The sequence below is a fragment of the Scleropages formosus genome, chromosome 18 (genome assembly GCF_900964775.1).
Source record: "Scleropages formosus chromosome 18, fSclFor1.1, whole genome shotgun sequence".
In the NCBI taxonomy this organism is placed as follows: Eukaryota; Metazoa; Chordata; class Actinopteri; order Osteoglossiformes; family Osteoglossidae; genus Scleropages; species Scleropages formosus.
The window spans coordinates 9,201,151-9,223,560 of NC_041823.1; the positions used below are offsets into that span (position 1 = coordinate 9,201,151).

Here is a 22,410-nt window from a genome sequence, read left to right on the forward strand (position 1 = left end):
GGTACCTGATCAGCAAAGGTAAGCAACATCCTAATTGCTTGTCCCTTCCCAGCTGACCATGTTCCATTATTTTTCAATAGATCTGAAATAATACAAAGCCTTAAATGCATTGAAAAAAATACTTTATTCCTGAGTTGCAGTAAGATTTTTGGCAGGTTCTGTTACAGCAGGTACTGTATACACTTTCTATACCTTCTATGTAAAATATCTGTTCTAAACTTACATATCAGAAACAGTAAAAATATGAGAAGGAGCCTGTTATCACTAATTCTTACTTGTCACAGAATTCAGATGGAATACTTTTCTTAGGTATCGCCATGGGACTTGATCTAGGGAAGTAACTTTTGGTAGCCTATTGAAAAATATAGGAATTATTGTAAATATTCATTATATTCTAAATGTGCTATATTTTACGTCATCATAATATATCCCGTTTTTCTGGATCACGTTCAATGTCCAAGTTTTTAATATCTGTTCTGGATGTCATGTTAACCCTTTGAGTTAAGGCTATAGCGAAATCTTGAAAAAATGCGGCATGCCAAGACCAGTTAAATTCAAATAACCTAATTGTACAATTAAATTATAATACACTTTAAGTAATTATAAGTAAATGTCTAAGTACTAAACCTGCTGCTCTTTCGAATGTCAAAATAACTGATGGCTGACATTGATTGATCATCTGTCAGTGTCAAAATGTACCTGTCAAACCGATCCATTAACAGCATTTTGTATAGTCTGTAATAATATTTATATTGTAACAATAAGAGCAACGGCAGAGCATTCATTGCATTTTGTTGACGAAAAGGGTTTTTTAAAGGAGATTTTTCTCTCTCTCTCTCTCTCTTCCTCTCTCTTAAAAAAAAAGGAAAGAAAAATATCTCGCGAGGAGGATGCGAGTGATTCCCGCAGATGCGCTCGCGCAGTCGGAAACATCAGAGACCGCAGGAAAAGAGTCGCGACCGCTGCAGATCGCGTGTTCGCGTGACACGTTCGGGAATATGCGTGTGAAAGAATCGCTTTAATTCGGAGCACCGCTGTGGCAAAGGGGCAGTGGGGGCTCGGGACTGAGATCATGCACTGCTTGGCGATGACTTGGTGAGCTGCTCGTCCAGCGGTCATCGTCCGAAGGCGGATGCAGCCGGTGCGCCATCCTGCCCATCCTCCTCATCCTCCTCATCACCACCACCACAAGACACACAGAGCGTTCATTTTTCATTCACCCGCTCTGCTGCCATACATCGCTGCAATAAATATATAATGGCAACTCTTCTGCGCAAAATAGGCGTGAGCAGGATTCCGGAGAAGGACGCTGACGATCATCCGAAGCATCCTCACCATCACCATCATCATCACCATCACCATCATCATCACCAGGGACCGTGCAAAGGCAGCGGCCAGAAGCAGAGCGCTGCGAAGCACTGCGGCGCCGCGAGCGGCGAGGCTGCGATCTCGGATCCGCCCGAAAGCCGGAGCAAGAAGCCCGAGGGCTCGGAGGGCAGCGGGGGGGCGGGGGGGGAGAAGGACGCCAAGGAGCCGGTGGCCACGCAGGCGGTGCGCTGCAAGGCGGCGAGCGCGTCCCCCGCGCCGGCGGCGCTCGTGCCACACCGGCAGCAGCAGTGCGCGCTGCGGACCAAGCGGCTCATGAAGGAGCTGCAGGACATCAAGAAGCTGGGGGACAGCTTCATCACCGTGGAGCTGGCCGAGGACAACCTGTTCGAGTGGACCGTGAAGCTGCACCAGGTGGACAAGGACTCGGCGCTGTGGCAGGACATGAAGGAGACGCGCACCGAGTACATCTCGCTGAGCATCTCCTTCCCGGAGAACTTCCCCTTCTCGCCGCCCTTCATGCGCGTGCTCGCGCCGCGCCTCGAGAACGGCTACGTGCTGGACGGCGGCGCGATCTGCATGGAGCTGCTGACCCCGCGCGGGTGGTCCAGCGCGTACACGGTGGAAGCCGTGATGAGGCAGTTCGCGGCCAGCCTGGTTAAAGGCCAGGTGGGGGACCCCCTTAACCATCCTGTGGTCTCAGCTCCGAGGGAGGGCGAACTGTGGAGCTCTTCGCCAACTGATGCATGTTGACATTGTCCTGCGGGCCAGCAGGTGGCGTAGCGGTTACGGTTAGGGGCTGCTGCATTGCAATCTGATGGTCTCTGATTGGAATCCCGCTCCAGCTGTAATCCCCTTGCTATTTACTCTGCGCTGACAGTAGGAATGCCCTGCTGTGTAACTGGGTAAATGTCAGCTTACTGTGTTGTGTTGCTCCGTTAGGGCACTTGCAGTTATTTACCAGTTTGTACAGCTGGGTATTTTTTTTTTAGTATCTTGATATCTTGTCTTTTTTAAGTATCGTGATCAAGGGTGCTACAGCAGGAGGGAGGTCCTCAGACCTGGGTACGTCAGTTGCAAGGTGACGACCCCTAACCCTAACCATGATGCCACCAGGTGTGAAGTGGAAAAATGCTAATATGCCTTGGACAAAGGAGTGAGATAAATAAAGGGTAATAATATACCGTACACTGTGTGCATGATGTCATACCAGACATTCATAGAGAAAGGTGAGAAAAAGGAGAAATCAGTACATATATTCGTTCACACAACACTGTGATGCAGTATGCAGATGTAATGCCTCAGTATATAACATTGATATGACCATATGAATCATTAATTTTCTCAATTTCCTACATATAATTTATAACATTATTTCTTACTATTATCCTTTACTGCCTTTCTCCAAGGCAACGTGCAATCTTAGGTTTGTACAAAGCAAGCGCTTACAAGGTCATAAGATGACTGTCATGATGTTGCCGGATGAAGCAGGTTTGTATTATTTTTTACACTTATTCATTTAGCAGACGCTTTTGTCCAAAGCAACATACATCTCAGAAAAAGTACAATTTATGCATTACATTAAGAGAAGGAGACATAGCTGCGGACATGAAAGTCTCAAGCATTATTCTACAGCTGGTACTTCTAAGGTGTTATTTTTCACAAATTCCAGCCCATCACTAAAGTAATCATTTTAAAATGCTTAATAGTGGCCTTTTGAATGATTTTGTTAATAAGCAAATACTGCAGTTAATTTTATAAAGGCCTGGTTATTTCTGATCAGCATGTTTCTTAAATTTAAAAAAAGAAACGCCAATAAGTTTTACCTTGTTCTTATTCTCCATTCTTTGTTTTGGGGTTCTACACAATTGTACTACAACTACAACAAATAAGCTCTATTATTCAATGTGTTCATATGATCACTGACCAGTATGAATAACATTTTTACATGTTTAAGTAACTTTTTTTTGGTTTGTTTTTTAATGGTGACATTCCATCTTACTTTGAAGCATTTCTTTAAAGTCACCAGCTTAAGTATAAGCAAACAGCAGTGGCAAAACTGAAGTCTAATTTTAAAACTCTAGCCTTTAAAACTGCTTTTGGGTACTTCTCTCGAATGAGTGAGCACAGGATATTATTTCTGGCCCATTAAATTGCAGTGTACCCAAGAGAGACCTTAGGCAGTAATTAACTATTTTTGTCTGTCCAGCATTCACACTGGAGTAAACATTGTCTTTTGGCATTCTTCATCCCAGAGGTGGAAGAAATCTTCTGTCTGTTCCTCAGCATCTGTTCCTCCTTGGTATTAGTCTATGGGGTATTTAGAAATACATAATCCATCCATTCATTATCATCAACTGCTTGTGCAGTGTAGGGTCGTAGTGGTCCGTAGCCTATCCTGAAAGCATAAGGTGTGAGGAAGGCTCCGACCGGATTGGGTGGTAGACATGCTATGCATCACACACACTCATTCAGTCACACATATGCACACAATATGAGCAGTTTAGAGTCAAAAATTCACCTGAAATATATGTCTTTGGGCTTTGGGAGGAAACCAGAGCACGTGGAGGAAACCCACATGAACAAAGGGAGAAAACTCCACACAGACTGCGCCAGCTTCGAACGCACATCCGAACCCACAGCAACATACTTAATAAAAAAAAAAAAAAAAAATACTAAACAAAATCCTGAGGAAACTGTTTTCTACACTTAGGTAAGACTGACCTTTAACCTCCACTATTTCATTGAGAACATCTGAAGAAGTGTCAACAGTACAGGATGGAAAAATGTGTGTCTGCACTATAAAAGGGTGCGCTCTCATAGCGTTGCTTTTGTGCTCCTCAGGGCCGGATCTGCAGGAAGGCCGGGAAATCCAAGAAAGCTTTCAGTCGCAAAGAAGCAGAGGCAACGTTCAAAAGCCTGGTGAAAACCCACGAGAAGTACGGCTGGGTGTCGCCTCCCATTTCTGACGGCTAAACTTGTGGCCGAGTTCGTCGCCTTTTTATTCCCACTTCTCTACACCACCTGGCACCATGTCACCAGTCGATGAAATCATTCGGTTCCTCTGAGACTTGCCGCTCGCTGCCATGAGGTGCACAGTGATGTTTAATTTATTTTTGAGTGGATGAGATGTAAGGTGTTTATATCGAAATACTGCTTTTAGTTGTTCTTCTTTCAGGATGGGACCTGACCTGGTGAAGGAGGGATGAATTTGATTCATCTTGAGCTTGACCCTCTTTTCCGTCATTAAAGACTATGTCCCTCACTTAACAGCATCAAAATTTACACCAGTCACTGCTCTTTTATTTAAATGCAAACTAATATTTAGTGTAACGAGCAGCATCTTCAGTTTTCTTGCTGTGCATTTTTTTGGCAACTTTAACCTGAAGACCGTGCATTGTGTTGACCTCTTCTCTCTTCTTTGTGGATGAATTTGAACTTTGTTGTGTTTATTAGTTATTAATTATTAAACTACCGAAGCTTATGCTGAAGATTGACAAAATAATGAGAATTATAATGGTTATTTATAGATATTTCTCATTAGTTTATTATGTTAAGGTTGTGCCATGTTGCTGTCAAAGGTGGCTGCAAATGTGAAAATAGACATTTAATATTACAGCTGCTAAATTTTTTGCCTGTGCAAAATAGTTTATGGTGTTTTGTATGACTGGAGCTGTAGTACAACAGGGCATGCATTTCTGGTAAAATATTTTCCTTTTTCTTTTTTAAATGTGCTCACCTGACAAGTGTATTTTTCTGTCTTGTCAATGACACTTTGAAGGCTGAAGAGTTAAGAAAATAATCTTTAAGCCTGGTTAAATGCAGGAATTAACTTTTAAAAAAATTTGGGCACCCCACTCAGTTTTACAAGTCATTCAAAATAAGTAGTTAATCTACTGAGACATAAAAATTACAGTTCAGTTTGGCTTTTTATGGTCCATTTCTAATACATTTTATACATCTAGCATATGAGGGATGCTCAATAGAACCTAAGAAGTTCTAGTATTTTCTGTTTATCTGGTGTAACTTTAGAGATGTACGTCTGTAGTAAAACAGGCATGATTTTTTCAGCTGTGCTTATCATGTTAAATTTTATTACAGTGTTATGTTACACAATGAGGGAAATACAGAGTAAAAGTAGTATTATTCCTTCTGTGTGTTACTTTTGTTCTGTGCACTGTCCTGTCCTAGAAAAAAAAAAATATTTCATTAGCTAGGCTGGAAATTCAAAGGCCATAAAATCGATACACTGAAAAGGAAATTTTTTGTTTTGATGTTTTATCTCCAAATTAATATCAGATTTGAAATGGGCATTTATATCAGCATTGGTAGGAAAATTACCAATATAACATTAATACAATAGTGTAAATTGTAAATCTGTGAACGCTTACAGGCCAGTGTTTTACTGGCTATTTTCTCATTTGAATTTGAAGTTTATTATTATTATTATTATTATTATTAGTAGTAGTAGTAGTAGTAGTAGTGTTATTATTATACCGCCTCAGGCTGTCTCAGGGAATATTTTTAGAAGATATTGTTTTACAGTGCATACCTTAAAGATAGACGGATTTACCTTTTCTGTCTATTTGCAAGACATTGGACATTCTTATAATGTGAAGACTGAAAAGCTATCTGAATGACTTCAACACCTTGAATCCCTTTAGTCTGTTCATCTTCCTCTTAAGTAATTTAAAAGTTTTAAAACTAGACCACTTGACATTTTACTACGCGGAGAAACAACATCCTCTGTACTATGTTGTTTATGTTTAAATTTGATCAGACTTTGTGACATATTATGCAAGAAGATTTGGTTATATAGACTTTTTTCCTCAATTCTCATTAAGATAATCTAATGCTAAAGTCAAGTGTTATCACTTTATCATCGGTTGCAGTATTTAACTTTATAGACTTCATAACATTAAAATAATCTAAGGAAGAGTAGGGACATAATAAAACTCATTGAGAAAGAAGTCAGATGTTTACAATTATCTCAAGGCTGGGATCTCTTGGCTTAAGAGGAATGCAAGGGGTAACACATTTATTCTATCTCAGCTCTGTGTTAATGAAAGTTATGGTTTGGACATAATAGGAAATCGTCAAAATAAAATCAGCTGCTTTCTGGAGAGTGACTGACAGACACTCATTGCTTAGTCAGTCATTTTCTGCTGGGGGGGGGGGGTAGGACAACCCAAATTGCTGATAGGGAGAAAAGTACTCTTACAAGATAGTTATGTTGGAAAAACTCTTGGAAAATAGCATCTAAATACAGATTAGTTTACGGCTTGCATAAGCAGAATGAATGGCAAAGAGTCTGTCAGTCTGTGAAGATTATGGCTGGTATTAACTATTTTTGTTGATGGTTCAAATGCTGGATGTAAGAGAGCCTATTAGGGAAAGGGAGGGTTGGAAACAGCACATAAGACTGGATAGAATTTTTTGAAGTAGCTGGGTAAGATAGTTTTTTAAAATTGTTTTTTCTAAAACAATGCATTTGTTTAATAAAATAACTCCTGGGAAAATAGAAAATCTACAAATTTCAAAGTGGTTATTGAGCACGGGTCATTATTATTATGTGGCGCAGCGAGCAGTGTTGTCTCACAGCACCTCGACCTTATGAGAGGATGTGGGTACGATCCCTCCCACAGTCCAAAGACAGGTGTTACGGGTGTGTCTTGGTAACTCTAAATTACCCATAGGTACTGTAGGTAATGTCTTTATCTCACTGTAACTTACCTTGGATGAAAAAGTTTCAACTAAATACTAAGGGGTATTTGGTCTTAACTGCGTTGAAGAAGTGTCTGCAAAGTGAATAAATGTAAATGATTACGCATGGAAGCTTCATCAAAGTAAAGTACTTTACTGGACCTCTGACTGGTTGAAAATGATTAGTGATACGATCTTCATAAAAAATGACATAAGGTGCAGAAAATATATCTTGGTAGTAAGAAACACAGTATTTCCAAAACAGAAAATGGAAAAATAAAACTTAATTTGCCTTCAAAGCAAAAAAGAGCACAAAATGTCCTTTTCAAGTTTATCAGACCATAAAGTAGAAAAAGTTAAGAAGCTGCATAATGTTTTCTGAAAAGTATATGTTTTTTTAATTAAACATATTTCACTGGTATATGTGTTTTATTTATCTGCGTATTTATTTAATGTGCAGAGCACTCTGGTAAGATAAATGATGAGTGTGAAAGGGAGAAAAGGGACAGAAAAAGGGGCACACAAATGTGTTATGTGCAAGGGATTTTGAACATGTGGGTCTTAGGCCTGGATTTAAAGGACCAGAGCAGTTCTGATATTGTGGACTTGGTTTTGAATTAAATTTTCTCTGCATGAAAGATTGGGCAGGAATTTTATGTTTGGTGGAAAAATATTGGTGGCTCAGTATTTTTCCCATTTAAGTTAATGTTAAAGAAGAGTTCTTTTTTTCTAAAAATACATTTTACAATCATATTTTCAGAAACAAACAACAGTATAAAATGATGAAAGCCTGCAGTTAGGTGCATTGCTTTCTTTTATAACAGTGCATCTACCAGCAGGATTCATAAACATAGGCACATGGTTTTTTAAAAAAGCCTGTGAGATACCATGACGCATGGAAAACAGATAGCTTGACCAGCTCAAGCTTATTTCTGTACATTTTAATAGCTGGGGTGAGAAATCTAAGGAATCATAACACTGTTTTAACATAATAAACAAAACACATTTCATTTTACTGGCAGAAAATGAAACGTCTAAAGTCATACCAGTCGTGAAAAGGACGGGAGCTACAAAGATGGGACTTTTTACACAGGCTTAGTGACATCAAACGACTAATATGAAATCGTCCAATTATTTGTCAGATTTACCGAACGCAGGAGAAGTAGGGATTTTCACTGGCATGTTAGTACCAAGCAGCAAAAACAAAATAACCATGAAATGTAACTGAAGGAAAGTAGACAGAAGTTAGGAAATGTTCTACCAGTAAAAAAAAAAGAAAAAATTGTGATGATAATTTTTGTGACACTTCATGTTTTGCTAGTCTTGGTGTATGGCAGCAGTGCTTTTGCCAGAGATGAACTCCAAGCCTGCCAACTGTTTATTCAGGATGCGGTGGAACTCAGCCTTGGAAAGACTGACTTTAAGGTGGTCAAACCTATATTCTCAGCAGGGAGAGGAGAGAATCAGCAGTGAATCATCTGCATTCATCTGTGTAACTTGAATACAAGAAGCCATTCAGTGAAGTGAATGTACTGAGCTGTGCCTGCAAAATGTATCGCCTATAATTTACTCCTTTAGCTTAGACACTGTTCTCCAAAGCAACTTATAATGTTAAGATACTTACCATTATTCACCTTTAATAGAGGGTAACTGTTTTGTTCAACACCTAGAGAGGAATTTGAACCTGCAACCCTTGGCTCCAAGGGCACCACTACTAACCCCTATGCTACAAGTAGCTCCTTATAAGTGCTCTATATCACATCACTGTGGTGTACAGATTAGTCTGTGAACCAAGCCAACAAGATCAAAATAAAAATTTATCATGTCTTCATAATGAAATAATCAGTAGGTGAATCAGTTTCAGTTCAGCATAGGTTAAACCTTCCTGGATGTTCAAACTAGCTGAATGATGATTTTGACATTTATGCATTTTTTTGTGTGTATTTTGTGTTTCATCAAGTTTTTTAAATAGGATCCAAGTGAAATTCTTCCATGAGGGAGAGTTAGTCCTAATTGTTAAAAACTTAAAATTTGGAAGAATTATGCATTGCAGGCCCGCTTTTATGAAGAAATAATTAAACCACGCCCCCTAGCGGTGGGAACATCCAACGAGGTTTCATTTACTAGGAAACGATTCTTCAGTTTCGTTTACCAAACACAATTAAGATCACATATCAGAATATATATATATATATATATATATATATATATATATATATATATATATACTTAATCGATTGTGGCTTTACTTATGACAATCTGATGGCAACTATTCAAATACACGAATGAAAAGTGCGTCTTCTCTGTACGTTTTTTATGAAAATAAAACTATTACATTACAAACCGTTGCAGTTTCATTTATTCTACAATGTTACAAGTCAGACTTTACAGTTGTTAATGTACATTTGTGTTCCTGTTTGATGTTTAACCTCCATCACAGTTTAAAACAACAGTATTGGTTACAACGATGACAGTGAGTAGTTGACAAATCGAAACAGCCAGGATTCAGGAAAGACCATCTTTTAACTAAATCTGAATTTTATTCTTTGAAAAGAAAGCTTTATTTTTAACAATATCTTAGTTGCAATTTTAGAATTTTTTAAATAAACTGGGTAAGCATTTATGCACTGAGTATCCAGGCTGGACATTTGGACACCTTAGGAACAGCGGCACAAGTCATGCTCGTAACACCCGGGTAATGAGACCCGCTAGTTCGGAATCCGACGGACATGCGCAGTTGGCTCCCAGTGCCAGGGAATGCGCCATGTTGGAATTCTAGAGCGCTCGACAGTTTATAGAAGCTAGCTAGCCAGTGGCTAGCTTTTTAGGGACAGCGGTGCATAATCCGTGTTTGGTCGCAACGTTTACTTGTTTGTTTATTATTTTTTTATTTCTAGGGTTTACTTGAGAATTGTCAAGCGTTTAACTTCGAAAGGAAAGGGATTCCGCCCGAGGTGGGGGTCGTCGGAAGAAGAAGGAGTTGAATGGATCCGAGGGTTGCCTGGATTCAGCCCGAACAGAAAGGACCCTCTGACGCCTTATGGATGCACGTCTGGAGGACCTCTCAGGACGTCCGGCCCGGCTCGGCGCTCCACCACCCGCAGCACCTGTGCCTCAACACCCCGGCGCTCGACTCGAGTGTCCGGCGGGACGGCGCGGCCACGGCGGCCGGGAAGCGCATGATCGGAGGAGAAGGAGGAGGAGGAGGCGGCGGCGGCGGAGGGGGCGGCGGCGACAGCGGCGGGACGGCCGAGCGTCTCGGATGTGGAAACACTACAAACCAGCCTCCCGGGTTGTGCTTAGCGACGCGGGGGTCCCCGAGCTGCTCGTCCCCCGGCGCTAAGGAGGGACCGAGTGGTGCGGGTGTGGGAGAGGGGAAAGCATCGCACGGCTCCGGGTGGGAGAGCCCGTCCGCGGGATGCGCGGTAAGGACTAACTGCGTCTGCGGCCCAGGGTCCGGGAAACTCGGTGTCGGGGACCCCCTCGGCGGCGGGAGCCTCCACACCCACGGTGCCCATCAGCCCCTCTATCACCTCCGTCATCAGCAGCATCATGATCATCATCATCATCATCACCACCACCACCACCACCGTCAGCATCAGCAGCACTCGGAGGAGCCGGAGCCGGAGCAGCAGCGCGGACTCGTCCACCACCACCCGAGCCGCAGGAAAAGCGAGAACAAGGCGAGCACGTTCGGTATCAACTACCTGCTGTCGAGCTCCGCGGGCGCGGGACGGAGGAGCCCGGGGACCCCGTGGAGGAGCGGCCAGTACAGCGCGGGCGTGGACGGGTGAGCCGCCTTCCTCCGCCACGCCGCGCACCGCTCTCTGACTTGTACTAGTGCTGGGCGCAGAAGTAGTAAATGAGTGGTGCGGATAAGCCGCGACCTTAGTTACATTTTTGCGAAAGTGCACATCATCAGAGAGTGACATCTTTCTGGAAAGTACCAGCGTCACGTTACAGAAAGCTCCGCCGGCGCGACCGACTCCATGTTCCGAGTATTAATAATAATAATAATAATATGGTGTATACCCGATGTTTCAATTTACTCGCGCTCACTGATTAGAAATTAGTCCCAACTCAGTTAGTATTTACTGTAGCTCTTGACTGTTGTTACGATGCGTTCCTCAGCTAACAGTTCTATCAAATTATGTACTTATTCGTACAGCCGTTTACTCACTCACTGTAATAATTTGGGGTAAATACCTACTGCAGCACTGGCGGGGGGTGGGATTTGAACCGACAACCTTCCGGTTACAGGTCCATGTCCTCTCTGACCCCAGTGTGATGTATTATGTATGTGAATGGTGTTTGTTATTTTAGATGGATAAACATTCTCACACTGAAGTTGGGTAGTGCTTTTTTTGGGAAATCAAGGTTCGTCCTTATTTGTGAGGGATGGTAGGTGCTGTTTAATTGCCAGTTAATGCGAACCAGAAGCTGGAGACAGGGAGGGATATCCGACCTCAGGGTTTGAGGATTCTGACCCCATGACCTGTGTTTTTTTTTTTTTTTTCTTGGTCAGGAGTCTCTTGTTACCTGCTCTGTTGGGATTAATGTTTATTCCATGCTGCTGAACAGGTGGAATAATTTCATGGCAAATAACTTTATAAACTCCCCAAAATATTTTTGCTCACAATGGAGCTTTTTTTTGGCAGCTTTTGTCTGAGATTGGGAGGGTTCGTTTATAGTACGAGTTGCAGTTTTGTCTAACAGTTTTATTAGTGATGCTCTTTTCCAAGGCAGCTTGCAAGTTTTTATACTGAGCTACTTGCACTGATGTACCCGTTTATACTGCTGGGTAATTTTTGTCAATTCACGGTAAGTATATTGATCAAGGGTGATACAGCAAGAGGTGGGACTCAAACCTGGAACTTGGGATTTCAAGGCATCAGCTCTAACCACTGCTGCCTGCTGAGATTTTTATTTTCGACTTAAAGCTGAGAGACTTGCATATATTCAGTCCCTGCACTTTTAGGGGAAGGGGGAAAAAAAAAAATTTCTTAATGGAGGTATTCCTTGTTTTCTCAACTTGTAATCTAAAGGTTGTTGGTTTATGTCCTTTTCCCACTACAGCTGGTTTACCTTTAAACAGTTCTCATCAGGAAAAAATTAATGGGTCAAAAAATGTGTACTGCTTAGGCAGCTAAATACCATAATGATGCAAGCAGAATACAGGGCATGGGGTTGTTGTGGTCTTGTGAATAGCAGTTGCATTTATTGTGGTGAAATATTGGTGTATGGAAATGCCCTCCAGAATATTTACATTAACTGTGCAAAATGTGTGTTTGGGGGGGAGAGAATCAGTCATAACTTTTAGAACCAGCACAGTGTGGCTACCTGTACTTCATCAGCCAAAAAGGTATTGTCCAGTAACTTTTTAAATTAAAAAAAAAAAATTGTCTTTATTCTTGCTTAAAGACAGTCTTATTATAGACTTTCTAAAATAATGGTTCTTGAGGGGTGAACTAAATTTATTGTGGACTTTCAAGGGACAGCCTGTATTACACATAGTTGTAATATTTGCAGCAGTTTCTCACCCTCTTGTGAATTTTCAGTGTTACAAATTTTAGTTCTCAATAGTTCCTTGTTCTACTTTAAAATAACCGTGCGAACATCTGATGCGATGGCAAATGTCGTGGAAATGCCATGAAAACTCATATTGCGCTTTTTTGCATTGCCTAGCATGTGTTGGCACAAGTAGTTTTCCTTTCATATCCTTTGGAATTAAGCAGATGAAAGGTATGTAGATATGTCTGCTGAAGATGGAATTTGAGCATCAGTTTCATTTTATCTGTAATCTACAAGCGGTACCTCTTTATCGGTAAAAATGAGAACTTCCAAGTTAAACTTGAAGGGTGATCGTGAAGACCATTAAATGTTACTTTTTCCAGTTTCATAATTTCTCTTGATTTGACATTTTGCAGTCATTTAGGTTATGGATTCAGTTGTATGATCTTAATGTCATTGAAACCCAAGTCACTGCTCTTACTTTAAATGTACATTGTTGATTTTACCATATAAAACTGATGTCTCATGACACCAAATTACTTTGCTAAAAGTACAGGAAGGACACTACACTTGATTTGGCTCTGATATTGGGGTTCTAGATATTGGACTGTGTAGAGACTCGTATCAGGTTTACCCATTTATAATTGTACGCAATGGCAGCCGCCACCATCAGCCTACCGTTCAGAAATGACATTGTGGTTACTATGCAGAAATGTATGGAAAAAAGATTTCAGTATGATATGCATAATTATATAATGTCTATAGTGTTCATTTTTTCTTATTAATTTAAATGAGGCCTTTCTCTAAGGCGATTTTCAGTGTTAGGTTTGTTCATTCAGCTGCTTACAATTATTTACACATTTACTTCATACAGTACGTTGTTCTCCTGTATCACCTCAAAGGTGCAGCTGTGGTTGCAGGCATTCTAACCCAGGTCCAGAAGTTGCGTGGTGATGAGTCTAACCAGTACACTATCTGCTAAAATAAAATTTGACTTCACTTATTTAAAAAGGGTACATTTGAAACATTGCAGTACTTGTATTTCATGTTGGGGTCTGGTTTTATTTTTCAGGGTGCAATGTTAATTTTGTTGACTTTGAACTGCCATTGGTGCAATTTCTTTATTTTATTGCCAGTCTTCATGAGGAAATAGTGGATTTCTACAACTTCATGACTGCACGCCCGGAGGAAGCAGCCATGCGGAAGGAGGTGGTGAACAGAATAGAAACCGTCATCAAAGAGCTCTGGCCTTCAGCGGATGTGAGTACGGAGACCAGTTGGAAACTAAAAGGGCTTTTGTCAGTACTCTTAAGTAATACACTGTTTCCTTGTCTTACCAACGACTGAGTTTCAATCTTTCAAAGACACAAACATTTTCTGGTTTATTTTTAACTGGGTGCCATCGTGCATTTAAAATTTCCGCAACCTTTGTGTTTGCTACCAGCCCTTAGATGGCAGTAGAGGACATCCACACAGAATTGGTGTGTGAGACGTCCTAATTCGGCTCACTTCTAGTGTTTGAGTGGTGATGACAAGACGGGATTTGAGATTTTTATGGGTTAAGTTGCTCAGCAGTTGCCAAATAGTTTGTGGAGGCAACGTACATTTATTTTCAGTCTGTTTAAATGTAAATTGGTTTTAATTCAGTATGTGTTGATTAACTGTAATTGGTTTTTATAGCTTTATTACTGTAGGTGTATCATAAATTTTTTTGAGAACCTAACTGATGTGTAAATCAAGGAACAAATATATTAAGCTTTTATTGATTGTTCCTTAGGAGTTCAGTATGTCTTTGAAGTTATTAACTGGTCCCAACTGTGTGTGCAGGATGAGAGGGAAGTGTATAGTATAGCAGGCAATATACCGTAGTGTAATAGGTAGTATAGTGGACGTTCTGCCTGCCTTTCTGCCTGCCTTTCCTTTACCTTTATCAACCTCCTTTAGATTGAAGTTCCGAAGAGCTTTTTTTTTTTCTTTTTTTTCTTTTTGGGGGAATTTTGTTGCACCCAGTTCAACAACTAGTCTCAGATGAACTCGTTTAATTTCCGCACTGACTTCTTAGTGGTGGCAAGAGAGCTGGAAATCCTGCTGGACCAAAGCCCTCTGGTGCTGGAACTGAACAGCATTGCCTTCACCTATGAAGTTTTACTGGTTTAGCTGTATCATTAAGAGTCGTGCTAAATGTATTATGGAGTGTGCATGTAAAATTTGTTTCCACCGTAGTATTAGGGAAATGGACTGAAATCACAGAAATCCAGTAATCATCCTATTTTTTTTTTGGTAATTTCTGTATTTCATATTAAAAATGGTTCCATGACATTTTAGTTTTATATTTTTTCAGGTCCAAATTTTTGGCAGCTTCAGTACAGGACTTTATCTTCCAACAAGGTAATGAAAATGTGTAATTCTCTGTTTTATTAATGTACGAAACTGCTATATTTTGGTGCATTTTGTTTTAAAAGGCCACATGTGGATATAGGTAATGGAATGTAATGGAAAGTGAACTTTTTTGCACAGTGATATTGACTTGGTGGTTTTTGGGAAATGGGAGAGAACCCCACTGCAACAGCTGGAGCAGGCCTTACGGAAACATAATGTGGCAGAGCCTCACTCCATTAAAGTTCTTGATAAAGCGACTGTGAGTGGATGTTTATTTCACTCTAAAAAATTCAGTTTGAAGTGAAAATGTGTATTAATGCTTAAAGTGCTATTTCAAAGTGATGGTATGAAATAAATCCTTGTTTGACAAAGCAGCAGTAGTTTGTGTTTATAGGTTATTTTTCTAAGAAGTTATTGAAATGCATTTAAAAATTGTTTATATTCTGGACCATAATGTATATCTTTCTGTAATATGTCTGTGTTGTCTAATAAGAAGTGTGTTTAGCAGGCCAGTCATCGTTTCTAGTATTTTAGGTCTTGTTTAGCCTTTTCATTACTATCACAATTTATTACACTTGCAGTCAAGGTAAAAGTCTTATGTGTGGAAAGTCTTAAGTATAGAAACCTGAGTTAGATTCTCTTTCAGGTACCAATAATAAAATTAACAGATCAAGAGACGGAAGTCAAAGTGGACATCAGTTTTAACATGGAAACTGGGGTTAAAGCAGCTCAGTTGATCAAGGACTTTGTCAAGGTGATTTACAGATTCAGAATGTTTTATGTTTGTGTAGCAAATATTTTTAGTTTTGTCTAACTCACATAAGTCATTTGTTCAATGCATAAATTAGTTTGATCAGAAATCTGACTTTTTACATTTGTATAAAGGTATTTAGTACTTTTTCATTAACCACAATCTCACATTTGAATTGAACAGGTAGTTAGCTTTGGAGAGAAGGAAAAAAAAAAAAAACCATAAAAACATTGTCATGACCTTTTTGTCTTTTTAAAGCACAGATCGATTATGTAAGGTCTTTCAACAGTTTGCCCTGTTTTGTCTCTTTCAGAAGTACACCGTGCTGCCTTACTTGATTTTCGTCTTGAAGCAGTTTCTGCTCCAGAGGGACTTAAATGAAGTTTTCACTGGCGGCATTAGCTCCTACAGCCTTATTTTAATGGCAGTTAATTTCTTGCAGGTCTGATATTTTTCCCATAGCTCCAGTATGATTCTTGATTATCACTGATATGTTAATATATTTAATAAGTAATTACAAGAATTTAAACAAGTGCTTGATGTGGCTGCTTAAATCATCTGGTCTGTTGCCTTTGTAACTCTTGCTTTTGCATCTCTACCCAGTTACACCCAAGGATTGATGCTAGGGATCCCAATATCAACCTTGGCATCTTACTTATTGAGTTCTTTGAACTGTATGGAAGGAATTTTAACTATTTTAAAACTGGCATTCGGATCAAGGATGGAGGCGCTTATGTTCCCAAAGAAGAAATATTGAAAACCATGACCAATGGGTATAGGCCTTCAATGCTGTGCATTGAAGATCCCCTGTTGCCAGGTAAAGATACTTCAGCCTAAGAATGTGGGCTTTCTGTGAAACATTTTTTTTTAAAATTGTAAACCTAAGATGTACCTTGCCGTTTATACCTTCAGTGTCACCCATACAGAGTAATGTAGTGACTATGGTTTTGTACACTTTAAGTAGAACATTAGGAATTAGTGTTGTTATATTTACATCTCATTAATTGAAACATGACAACTTTGAATTTTCTATTGCATACATCCTTGTGCATGTCCTAGTGTTAAAATTATTTGCACCCCTCAGTGGTAACTGATATTAGCTTAGAGGACACACACATTACAGTCCCACATAGAAATTGAACCAGTGTTTATGTAATGGACCTAGTCTAAGGAGAAAAGAAAAACTAATTTATTTGTAATGCTTACCTGGATGACTTATTCACCATTAATGTGTTTAATGATCACATTGCCTTTTAAATATACTCATTTGCCAAAGGCTGGTGACCTTTTGGGTACACTGGTGTTTGTGTGAACTGAACTTGCAGTTGGTCTTTATTGACTTGGTTTCATTTGGAATGCTTTGGAAGATATATTTTTTCCAAATAAAAATGGAAAACTGGCATATTTTCTTGTTTATACTCTAAAATTCCTTTTTATAGTGGAATGAATGTGTGCTTTGATCACCTGAGGAGCTCATAAGTGCCAGTAAATTGTGCTGAACCAGAACTGGAGTGTAGGACTAAATTCAATACATTTCCACAGTGTTTAAAGATTGACTTTGGTTTTCCTGAGTGTCAGTGATTCTAATGGGCGCCAGTGAGAAACCGGCAGCTCTTATCATGAAGAGGTGATGACGTTGCTCATGCGTGAAGGATAAATTGGTCACCAACCAGCATCGAATAGGAGAAAGTTTTGATGTTGCTCCCAAACTTAATAAAACAATGTTTTACTCTTATTTTAGCTATGTCAGGTTTTATGGAACATAACCAATGAATAAATTCAGAAGCTTCTATGGATTGTTACATGTGTGTTGAAAGTGACTTTTGAGTTAGTCTTTCTCTCGCATTTTTGTCTGCAAGTGAATGAGGCAGTATGTTTTGTTTCCTTAGGAAATGATGTAGGACGGAGTTCCTACGGTGCCATGCAAGTCAAGCAGGTATTTGACTATGCCTATATTGTGTTGAGTCATGCAGTCTCTCCACTCGCTCATTCTTACCCCAACAAAGACATTGACAGGTATGTGCATGTTTCACAATCATTTTATTTACCTGATCTTTCAAAAAGCAGTATTAAATATTAAGCACTAGAATTTCAGAATTGCATCTTTTAATCTTTTTTTAAACCTTTTTTTTTTTTATTTTAAAAAACCAGTTTCATGCAGTTTTTTTTTTTTTTTTTCTTTTTGCTTCTGTTCTCTCAGCACTTTAGGTCGTATTATCAAAGTGACCCAGGAAGTGATTGATTACAGAGAGTGGATCATTAAGAAATGGGGGGGCAGACAGAATACTGAGCTTGAGACTTGTGGTAAGATGTGGGAATCTTTTAATTATCATAAAGTTACACTTTTTAAAAAAAAAAGCAGAATTATTCTGGTGGAATTTGCTGTATAGTTTGCTTCACTCAAGACTTCTGCAGTATGACAATTAACTTGTGCTCAACTGGTTATAATTTTTTACATTTCAGATTAGTTTTAATGTTAGCAGTGCTCAGTTTTCAGGAGTCTAAGGGAGGGGAAAAAAAACACTGATAGGGTGTTCTTTTGCAGTGCTCTTGGTAAGCCAGAAGTTTATTCTTAGAATCACATGACCTAAAGTCAATTTTCAGCTCCCCAAATGAATATGTTGTGTGTGTGCGCACGCACACCACAAGTGCTCATGTGCAGTGTTTGTATTGTTTAAAATACTGTTTGTGTGGGATTTTCTGCACAGTTCCTCTCTTGAAGGAAAGCGAGCACGTCGATCCCAGCAGCCTGAGTGGCCCTCTGCAGCAGCAGAGGGACTCCACCTCCCCCCACAGCTCGGAGTCCCCTCTGTCGGTTCCCAGCCCGCAGCAGCACTCCTCCGCATCCTCCGCCTCGTCCGTGTCCTCGCTGTCTGGGAGTGACATTGTACGGATTCGCCCTTAATCCCCATTCTGAAGTCTGATGTGAACCTAAGCGTTGACCTAAGAAATAACCTTTGTGAATGATCATAGGCTGATCATAGGCAATAGGCTAATTGTTCTTTCATACCCAATTAATGATGTTCTTTTTGGTTTTGTTTTTTTTTTGAAAGGACTCTGATTCTACTCCTTGTACAGTTGCAAACACTGTTCCCTACCAAGTCCAAACACTAACATTAGCCTCCATGGCACCTCCGCTGCATCTATCAGACAGCAAGCCAAACTTCACTGGAACATTGGCAACATCTTCCAGATCTCAGGTTTGATATGTACTTTTCCTAATATGTGTTATTTAAGTGAAACCAAAGAAGTCTTTTTTTTTTTTTTTTTTTTGCGCTGTTAATTGTTCCCTTCACCTTCTCAAATATTACACTTCTCTTCATTCCAGACCAGAATGCCCATGCCTGGAAATGTAGGCGTCCACTCACTGCCCGGCAGACAGGTTTGTATCGAAGGAGCTGCTATGAATGCTGTCCTACATATGCCTCCTCCTGCTGCCCCCTCTGCCTCCCCCAGCCCTCTGCCAAGCCCCCACCTACACCACAAGGTAGGCTCCTGCGGCCTGGAGATACTACAGAAATTGCAATACATTTGAAGCCTTGTCTTGTTCTCCTTTCCCCCACCATTTTGTTTTTCTAATGCCACTTTAAAGCTGTAGATGGTTTCTTTTAATCAGATGGAACTAATGGAGATATCATTACTACAGTTCCATGTTAAACTCAGTTGTATGCAAGTGGCAAAAAACGCCTGTTGAATACATATTGTCTTAATAGCACCCATAAGCCAGCTTGCTAAATTTTGCTTTGATCTTTCAGCTTTTGCACAATGATACCTGACCTTGCATTTTGTTTGAGGTTTTGCTCCGGTGGAATCCTTTTCTGTTGCCTGTCAGACTTTATCTAATTGCAGGCAGTCCCCCCTGGTTCGAACGGCCGACTTACGTACAGCCCATAGTTACGAACCACCCCCTTACTGACTGGAAGTTAATTTAATTTCTAACCCTTAATTAACAATCAAATGAAAACTTCATATTAAGCCTATTATATTAAAAATTTGAGTTATATACAATGGTTTGTACTAACAAGTGGGTGCTGCTTTGCAACCCGCATCAAAACGCAGCACATCTACAGCAGTTTATCTGCTTGTGGACAGGGTGCGTGAGCTCGAGGTAGGACAGACTTTGTTCTTTTTCAGTCAGACCACGTTGCTGTTAAGTGTCTCATGTGTTACTGTATTTGGCTTTAATTTTTTTGTTTTTATTCTCCTAACCATGGCAACAAAGCATAAATGTGATGCAAGTCATTATGATGCATCTAAGAAAACCAAAACTATCTCAGTTGAAGCTAATTTAGGAATAAGAAAGCGATTGGAAAAAGATGAAACGGCAACGAACACTGGAAAAGCGAACATTAAAGTTTGTTTTACGCGCGAGCACATGCTCGTGCACGCTCCCTCGCTTACTTTCTCTATTATAAATACTGTAGTTGTCACAACCACGCCCCGCACCTCAACCAACAGCTTCAATTGGAACACTCGCCTGAAACACTTCTCAGCCTCTTCCCAGTTGTGGAATCTCACTCAACGCAGCCATCCCCTCTGCGTTCTCAAACCTACCTTGCTTTGCTCTTCCAAGTCCTGTCCCTCATCGTTCCCCTGTCCCATTCCATGTCTTTTTACTAACAACCACCCGCCTTGTCCCTCGACCACGGTTTCGGATCCTCTCCTATGTCCGGTTCACCAACCGACCATTCACCCTTCCCCAACCACGAGAACACGTCACGTCCTTTGATTCCGAATAAACGATCCTGCGCTGGGGTCCAGCCTTCTCCATGTCCTCCGTTCATTATGACAGTAGTAACATTTCTCTTTCTATGTCTCCATTGTAAATACTGTAGTTACATTTATTATTATTACTGTTGTCATTACATTACATTACTCTATTGTTATATTAAAGATGTCTTATTGTATCCCGAAGCGTTTCTTCAGTGTTTTTTCTATGCATAGAAAGGTACATGGTATACTATATACTAAGACAAACATTTGACAAACTGATGTTGGCCACCCACCATACCTAACTGTTCCGACTTGCGTCAAAATCTGACTTAAAGACAGACTGAGGGCACGGAACTCGTTCGTAATCCGGGGACTGCCTGTACTGTAATCTGAAAAAGTTTCAAGATGGTTTGACATAAGCTCTCATTCCTTTTCCAGACCCAGAGCGGACCAAAGTACTCCGTGAAGGGACTTCACAATCCCGGCACTGTTCACAGCCTTTCGATGGGGAACCGGGCCCACATCCAGTTCAGCCGTGGCATCTGGCGTCGGAAGAAGTACACGCGGGAGAGCCAGCCAGTGAGCCTGAGCAGATAAAAACAACTCATCCATCTGCAGTGTAGCCTTCAGCAAAACACACTGCTCTCCCCAGCACCACAGAATATTCAGACCAGCATTTACTGCTGCAGCCTGTAGGTAGTGCTACTCCCCCTCCTCTGCAGCTGTATCTCCGCATGTTTCCTATTTAAGGTGGTCCGAAGAAGGGGAAAAATAGATATTGTTCAGTGCTCATCCTGTGATGACTTGTTTGGATGTAAACTTTTTTTTTTTTTTTTTCTCTCAAACCCCCTGCCCTCCTGTTTTGCTTCAGTCGCCCTTTTTCGTCTTTTAGCTTTAACCTGAGACAGTCTGGAACATCTTCATTCACTGACTTAGGGGACCCTTTCAGAGAAGTGGCCCTTAAGGAGGGGACAAAACGCTAATTTTCAAGGGAGAATTGTGTGAACATTTGCCACTTATTTTCATTTTATTCAGAGAACACTGCACTTCGGAGTTGCTTTTTTTTTTTTTTTTCTTTTCCTCAGACAAAAGTAAACATGTCATTGTCCAAAAAGAGTTGTTACTCATTTGTGCAATACTTGTTTTAATTTAAATTTCTTAAGTTATTAGATTTTTTTTTTTTTTTCCTTAAAGTTTACAGATCCTTTCCCGGATTGTGTTTGGAAGTGTTTTTAAATTGAACTGTGTTTCGAGTGTTCAGGTTGTTGTATTGCCATAAAGACTCCCCTTATAGAAATGAAAAGCAGCGATAAAATACATAGACAATGAGGATGTTGGTCTCTGATTAAAAATCCCTTTTTTCCTCAGTAGAAGGAGCTGTTTGGGAAGCAGTTCTATATTAGAGGTTCTGAGTGCCAAATATCTGGACCTGCTTTGTACCCAAAGTCCAACCAAGATACTGTCTTGCTTTCCTTGATCTGAGTGACTGAGCCTCATGCATAATGTTTTTACTGCTAGTGTTAAACTGTTCTCAAAGTGTGGTGGTTGCTTCAGCCCAGAAAATAGATTTTATCAGACATGCTGCTCCTTGTCTACTTGAGGTGTTGAGATGTTTCTACTTAGGTTGTGTCTGCTATAGCAAGGTTTTTGGATTCAGAGAAAACTGATTCTTTAATTCCCAGTTTGCCTGGTACATGTTTGGAGAAGTTCAGTAAGGGGAGTCTAATGAAGGTACAACAAAATTAGAGTGAATTTTGAATCATTGTTAATTTATGTAATCTGTGTTTATGCAAGACACCCCAGATAGCACTTGCTTCTTGGGTGCATGGTTTAACAGAATATGGAGAAAGGAATTATTTTGATTCCATTCAGGAATCTATATCGGTATGTATTCGTTCTGTTAAGAGCAGCGCTTTCAAACCAGTGATGACCAAGTACTTCCATGCATTGCTTGAAGTGTCGAATCTTTTTTTGTTTCTGTATTGCATTAGGGTGCGTCCCTCAGGTACACAGCACAAGGCGTTCTT

At 40.2% G+C, this 22,410-nt stretch overlaps 2 protein-coding genes across 2 annotated transcripts; both read left to right on the forward strand.

The window, feature by feature from the left end:
- The first annotated feature begins 1,626 nt into the window (after positions 1-1,626).
- LOC108940644 (ubiquitin-conjugating enzyme E2Q-like protein 1) lies at positions 1,627-4,302 on the forward strand. The gene is made up of 2 exons (XM_018762908.2): positions 1,627-1,995; positions 4,171-4,302. The coding sequence occupies exons 1-2, from the start codon at positions 1,642-1,644 to the stop codon at positions 4,300-4,302; spliced, it is 486 nt and encodes a 161-aa protein (XP_018618424.2). The 5' UTR covers positions 1,627-1,641.
- A 5,376-nt stretch (positions 4,303-9,678) lies between these two features.
- Positions 9,679-21,464, forward strand: LOC108940481 (terminal nucleotidyltransferase 4A-like). The gene is made up of 13 exons (XM_018762699.2): positions 9,679-10,819; positions 13,677-13,800; positions 14,882-14,928; positions 15,058-15,178; positions 15,566-15,673; positions 15,984-16,112; positions 16,274-16,487; positions 17,560-17,686; positions 17,871-17,974; positions 18,379-18,557; positions 18,724-18,870; positions 18,999-19,157; positions 20,822-21,464. Exons 1-13 carry the CDS (start codon positions 10,014-10,016, stop codon positions 20,978-20,980), a joined length of 2,424 nt encoding a protein of 807 aa, XP_018618215.2. The 5' UTR covers positions 9,679-10,013; the 3' UTR covers positions 20,981-21,464.
- The last annotated feature ends 946 nt before the right edge of the window (positions 21,465-22,410 follow it).